Raw genomic sequence first — 6,945 nt, 5'->3', positions numbered from 1 at the left:
ACCGATCTTTCCACAAAGATGGGTCGCCTATGAAATGGTTTGCTATAGTAAAGATCAAGGTTCTAACAGCATCAGGAATGGTTTCTCCATTCTCATTAAGAATAGGTTTGCCATTATCATTGGTTTTAACTGCTGACAGGATGGCATCTTTTTCATCATTCGTAAGATAATTATCCCACCATCCTTTAAGCTGTCCTGAAAATCCTGATACAATAACATTTGCTATTGCTTCTTCAGAGCTTTCATGGGCAGTTTGATAGGCCGTACAAACCATTGTTATATGTTGTAACATATGCATGATGTTATACTCCATTTTTTCATCTATGTTCCATTCATAAACGTTGTTCGCATTGAAACTATTGAAGCCTAGCTCTCTGTCTTCCAAAACTAGGTCAGGAGCAGTATTTTGGAGATGATAGTGTTGATGAGGTTTAGTAAGACCTTTCCATTTTGTAATGGAGGTGGTCATGATAGGGTTGATTCTAGGTGAATCTGATCCATTGTCTGAGTCTTGTGACTCTTCATAGAGAACATTAATGGACATTTTAGCAGATTGTCTAGTAACTCTTGTGGATGATTCAGTGATTTGCGGAGTGTCAGAGATGGTCATTTGGCTGAGAAGATGATCTATTTTGTGTACAAGTTCAGAAGTACCTGAATCTTGTTTGAAAATAGAAGATTTGAGATTTTGTCTAATCTTTGGGTTGATCTTAAAAGGTTTAAACAAGGGTTTTTCTAAAGCTTTTGGAGAATCATGGGTACTGTTACTTGAGAAACTGAGCTTTTGGCCTAAGATTTGGAGATATTTGTTAGTATAGTTGGCCTGTTCCATGATATTCTTGATATCTTTAGGCCTAATGGGTTCATCTAAATTTTTGGTTTTGAAGGGTGAGGCCATGACGAGAGTTTGTTTAGTATCCAAGTTATTTGTAAGGATGAACTTTCCTGTTGGAAAAAATTCTGACTTAATTAATTCCCCCTCTTGAATTTTTCAGGTGTAAATAATGTTTACAGAATGAGATGTACTACTATCTGCTTTAAAAGGGTAGTCTATATTGTTTTTTATGCTATAAACATGGAACCATTCAAAGAAAGGAATATGCATCTTGACTTAGTTGAGAAATTATAATTTATATTTTTTTAAAAGATCTGTTTTAAAAAAAAGATATTTTTACATGATAAATAAATAAAAAATATTTTTTATCTTATTTTATCTAAACATAATTAATAAATAAAAATTTTTTTACATAAAATATCTAAATATAAAATTATTTTTATTTTTTTATAAAAAATCTTTTAAAATAATACATTAAAAAAATATTTTGTGAAAATCGCACCCAAATAAACCCTAACTAGCATTTACATTTACATTCAGCGGCCATTCTGAATTAGTAATCCCTTATTCACGTCGGTGGGACGCCTGTCTCTCACTTCCCCTTTCCTCCCTCAAAGTTCAAAGTTCAAACCCTTATTCACAAACATTTTATTTTATTTATTTATTTAATTAATTTATTGAATCGTGTGTGATCTTATTCACCATCTTCATCTTCGTCATCACCATCACCATCACCATGCATTCTCTCAAAGAAAAAGTCTCAGACAAGATTTACAACCTCTTTTCTACTTCTTCCACCCCTTCATCTTCCTCGCCTCAGGTTTCTCCTTTTCCCTTCAAAATCTTCCATTTTATATTATTATTATTATTATTATTATTATTTAGAAACAAGTTATTATTTTTTATTTTTATTTTTGTATTTTATCGGCATTGTTAATCTGTTACTGTATCCGTTCGTTTGAGCTTTGACGAGGTTTCGCCTTAAAGTCAGATCTGCTCTCTGCAAAAAGATTCTGAATCTGGTGGTTGGATTGAGTTGTTTTTGGTTATGCGTTTGTACTGTTTGTTAAATGTACCAAAGAAAACTAGGTAAAAGAAGAATAGCTCTGATACTTTCTCCATGGTTCTTTTTGCATTCACATTAAGAACTGGATTTCTATGATGTTTGCTATGTTCATTAGCAAAGAATGATAAGAATAATAATGGTAAATAAAATAGTTAGCCTTTATCACCCCCTTGAAGCCTTGATGTCTTCTAAGTACTAACTTGTGGTTAAGAGACATGGGATTATTACTATTAGAATTAAGATGTACCAAAAATATTAAATAGCAAAATTTGGAAAACAAATTTGTTGAGTATGTTACCATTATGTACCCAGCAAGTATTGGTTTTTCAGGAACATATTTGGTACTGGTATCAAGTATGGGATCCATTTAGGAGTAGTTATACAATGATAGTAGAAGTACAAGTTTGTTATGTATTTTAACCCTTACAGTCTTCGGTTGAGTTTACCTACTATAGCTGCTTCTTTTTTGTTGTTGTTGTTGTTGTTATGATTAATTTTATTTTGAATGCTTTATCATTTGTGATGTATTAGTGCGTTACTACCATGTGAACTGTGGAACAACTATTCTCAGCTTATCAATTGATGAATGTATTAGTGCGTTACTACCCTAGGAAATATGAACTGTGGAACAACTATACTCAGCTTATCAAAACGACTTTATGCATATTAGACCTTTTTCTATTTTTTTTACAGGACTTAAAAGGGAATTGCATCTCATTTTATATCTAAATGATAAAAATCTAAGTTTAAAAGAATTCTGTATGTGGTCCTTGCATGATATGAACCTTGTGCTAATTAATTCTGCATCTTACAAGTGGAAAAAGATCACCTTAACTCTGTTTTTTCCCCTCCCTTTTTTGTTTGCCTTCTCACAAGTGGATTTTTATTTGTATAGGCTAGCACATATGATAAAGAGGATAAATCTTGGTCATCATATTTTTCTCATGTTATCCCTTCATTTCGCTTTGGTGGATCCACGACAAGCAACCACCAAGATGATCTTAACCACGTTCAATCAATTTCTGCTAGATATGATCAAGAAAATTTTAGATATCAGGATATTCCAATGGATGAATATGCTGATTGTAATGCACTTAATACCCCAGATCTAGTGAAAGATGAAACTGATGAAGATCCTACCTCTAGAAGGAGCAGTAGCAGTTCTGAAGATTTTGCAGAAGCAAAGGAGCAGCAAACACCAATCGCATCAAAAGAGCATCCACTCAAACTTACCGAGGACTCGACTTTTATTTCTTATGATTTGTATGAATTTTTTGAATCATGCATACCTAACATTGTAAAAGGATGTCACTGGGTCTTAGTTTACAGGTATGTTTGCTCTGTACTCCCCCCCCCCCCCCTTCTTTTTTTGGCTTGTGCATTGAGTAGTATTGTGCCAGTGATTGATTGAAATACTGATTCAGTATTTGTTCTTTGAATTAAGGGCAGTACTTTGAAACATGGAACATCACTTCGCACACTTATTCGCAAGAGTGCTGAACTCTCTGGTCCTGGTTTGCTGGTATGCAGTCCATTTAGAGATAAATCTACATTCCAATAGTAGTATAGATATGATTTGATGGTTGTGGATCAATTTATAAGTTCTTTTTTTCCCAAATTGACAAATGAATTTATTGATTATTGTTTTTCCTGAGTTGTTAGATTGTTGGAGATCGGCAAGGTGCTGTCTTTGGTGGGCTGCTAGACTGTCCATTGAAACCTACAGCAAAGCGAAAATATCAAGTATGTTAGTTATTCTTTTTAAATGCAGATAATGCTTCTTTACGAATCAAGTTCTACAACTTGAGGTATGGTTTAATTTCCCTACTCTCATGACAGGGAACAAATCAAACTTTTGTCTTTACTACTATATATGGTGAGCCAAGGTTGTTTCGGCCAACTGGTAAGGGTTCTCATTTTGTAAATGCTTACAAATTTGATCTCCTCATTGGTATTCTATGCATTACAGTGGTCAATTCGTTTTCAATAATAATAAGGCTTGTTTCTGGAAAGAAAACTTAAAAGACAGTCTAGTGAAATGCAAGTTATTGGGTGGATAGATGTATGCAACCTTAGCCCCCCATGTGGAAATGTTGATTCTAGGATTCCAATCACTGTAAAGTATAAACCCTCGAAATGATTTACACAGTGGTTCCTTCTTTCTAATGGGAGGGTTCATTGAAATTGGGAGGTGTCTGAACATATTGTCCCAACCATAATTTATAAAAATTTTGGTCAGGTACTGGGACCTTGACCATGATGCGTTGACCTCTAACTCACAAGGCAATAATCTTATCATATTGTAAAGGCAAATCATAGGCTAGGAAATAATATCGATTGGTCATGGCCACTACTCACTGGCAACCAGTAAAATGTTGGATGTTCTATTGTTTGAGACTTTGCAATTGATGAGTTTTGTTAATTGTTAGGTGAAATTGCTGTTGTTGGGAATTATTACTAATATACTCTGTTTCTCTCTTTATTCAGGGCACAAGATTTTTTTAATTTAAGCATGAGTTGCTAACCTAACTTTTTCTTTCTTCCTTTTGAGTTTCTCTGAAGCTGGAAGGTTCTGATTAAATATCTTTTTGTACAGGTGCCAATCGGTACTACTACATGTGTTTGAATGATTTGCTTGCACTTGGTGGTGGGGGTAATTATGCCTTATGCTTACATGAAGATTTGTAAGTATTACAACCATGCTGCCTAGTTTCTTTTATGGTGAACTCTACCATACCCTCTCTAAAATAAAGGGTAAATTACCCCTTGCGACATATACAGTAATTATTGATAAATTATTCTTTCATCAGAACTCTAAGATTCACGTTATCTTCTTTTTTTCTTTATGTTTCTCTTAAAATTTAATAACAGTGTCATTTTCATTATCTCCACCAAATACATCTCTTCCCTAATTTAAAAAAAAAAAAAACTAATGCATTGGTGGGAGTATATTAAACTATTATATTATCACAAAAAATATTAAATTATTATTCAGATAACAATAAGACAAAATGAAATAAGTATTTTAATATTCACATTCGCCTCAAATATTAATTAATTATTTTATTATTCATGCCATTAATTATCTACAAGAATTTTATTTATGGTGCAAATTCATATCTGTCATACAAACCCATACCCTCTTGCTTTTCTCCGAACGTTATATCTTCTAATACGAAAAAAAACCTTAAAAGGAAGAGAGCTGAAAAATTGATAGTTGTGCTCGTTGAAATTGGAGATTAAAAACGTAAGAACAAGTTCAAAATCCTAATTTAATTGATTGGAAATGGTGATTTGATTTAAAAGGAATTAGAATTTTAAAATTGGAGAAGAAGTGTATTTGGTGAAATGATGAAAATGACATTGTTATCAATTATCGAGAGAAACATAGCGTCAATTGAAAAGGAAAGAGAAGATACGTGAATCTTGAAACTCTGGTAGAAAGATAATTATCAATAATCATTGTATATATCACAAGGGGTAATTTACCTTTTATTTTAGAAAGGGTATGGTAGAATTCGCCTTCTTTTATTGCATTTTGTTATATTTGAACTGTTTAAGTACTCCTAGTGAAATCTCTTGATTGCATCCTTCTGGTTTAAAAGGTTAACTGGAACTAGTGGAACTTGTGATACATTCGGGAACAAATGTCTTGCTCATAGTCCAGAGTTTGATTTAAAAGATGTTGAGGTAATATCCTTTCCACTGAGCTTGATATGTAGCTTACAACAAAATCCTAATACTCAAGTTTGACTTAGAAGTAGGCATTATTATTTATTGTTTTCTCCACCTAGATGGGTAAATCATGAAACATCACCATAATTTAAACTTAGTTTGAATGCATATTTGGTTTTAATTTTTTCCCCACTTAGATGGATTTTTCGCAACTTAGTTTGTGTTCTCATTTCCAGCTTTTATTTGTGTTTCCTGGTCTTCAAGATTTTGTAAAGTCAATTGTTAAAAGAATACAAGATCTTGTCAAGTTTCAATTTAAAACAACATTCTGTTTTTCATAACTACCAAATGGTTTGTTATACGTTTTCTTTGCATAAAGCTATATGATAATTGACCATTTATGATTTTTATTAACTATCTTTCTAATATGTGCAGCTATGGGGTTTTACACATGATTCACCTCGACCGTAAGACGGTTCTATATGGATGTCCAAAAATATTCCCCCTTTCCCTCCCTCCTTTTCTTCCAAACCCTTATCTTTTTTATAGTTTGCGATATAGTTCAGTAGTTAGATCTTAGTGTCCTGAGTTTGTTAAAGGTGATTTCTTGCCCCCCTAGTGATTGACCAACTTGATATGATGTTAGGTATGTCCTTAAGTTGTTACTAGTAGATTGTGTCAATGTATGCTTGAAAATTCCATTTTGCAAAAGAAAATATTTGGGTTTGTGGAAACTGGACAGGTCAAAGAATGAAGGTTGTAGAGTAGAATGTAATGGATGAATCTACACACACAACTACTAAGAAGCAAACTAGGTGTATCGATGGTAAGTTTATCTAGAAAAATGACAAGGCAATTCAATTTTGTGGATGTAAAGTAGTTAATAAAATTCAGATTATTAAAAGACAAATGAAAAAGGTAATTCATATAATTTATTGTTGCACTCATGGCGGGCTTTGTTTTCTTCTTTTTTTTTTTTTTTTTTTTTTTTTTTTTTGGGGTTGTTGTTAGTAGTTTCGAGTAAATGGGAGAGAAATAATAAAGGTTACTACTTACTCTTCCTCACTTAATTAATTGGCATTTTTAAAGAATAATTGTGAGGAATTTATTTTTAATAAGTTAATATTAGTTATTTTTTACTGTAAATTTATTTGTCTTTATTTTTTTGTTGTTTAAGATTTGTTTCCTAAAGTATAAATTTTGGGTTTAAAATTTAAAATAAAAGGAGAATTTCAAGAAAGTTAGTTGAAAATTAATTAATTTGTTAGTTTTTTTTAATTAAATTAAGAGGATCTATTCCGTTAGATGCAAATGCAGCACATGGTATCGGCACTAAATAGTCAAAAGTCAAAATTCTTGTAATATATCA

The 6,945-nt window shown here is 32.2% G+C and overlaps 1 protein-coding gene across 1 annotated transcript; it reads left to right on the top strand.

The window, feature by feature from the left end:
* The first annotated feature begins 1,373 nt into the window (after positions 1–1,373).
* On the top strand, positions 1,374–6,310 carry LOC107619310 (TLD-domain containing nucleolar protein). Its single transcript, XM_088500096.1, has 8 exons — positions 1,374–1,655; positions 2,797–3,230; positions 3,351–3,423; positions 3,564–3,644; positions 3,741–3,804; positions 4,498–4,585; positions 5,507–5,591; positions 6,012–6,310. Exons 1-8 carry the CDS (start codon positions 1,572–1,574, stop codon positions 6,045–6,047), a joined length of 945 nt encoding a protein of 314 aa, XP_088356222.1. The 5' UTR covers positions 1,374–1,571; the 3' UTR covers positions 6,048–6,310.
* The last annotated feature ends 635 nt before the right edge of the window (positions 6,311–6,945 follow it).

Source organism: Arachis ipaensis, chromosome B9, assembly GCF_059453495.1.
Source record: "Arachis ipaensis isolate K30076 ecotype BB chromosome B9, ASM5945349v1, whole genome shotgun sequence".
Lineage (NCBI taxonomy): Eukaryota > Viridiplantae > Streptophyta > Magnoliopsida > Fabales > Fabaceae > Arachis > Arachis ipaensis.
Note: the sequence above shows the minus strand (reverse complement) of the source record. Positions and strands in the feature narration are given on the sequence as shown.

What these genes read in the sequence shown, in the direction of transcription:
- LOC107619310 (XM_088500096.1), top strand. Translation starts at nt 1,572, where the DNA reads ATGCATTCTCTCAAAGAAAAAGTCTCAGACAAGATTTACAACCTCTTT. An exon ending in CACTGGGTCTTAGTTTACAG is followed by an intron (nt 3,231 to 3,350) that starts GTATGTTTGCTC and finishes AATTAAGGGCAG; the next exon opens with TACTTTGAAACATGGAACAT. An exon ending in TTATGCTTACATGAAGATTT is followed by an intron (nt 4,586 to 5,506) that starts GTAAGTATTACA and finishes CTGGTTTAAAAG; the next exon opens with GTTAACTGGAACTAGTGGAA.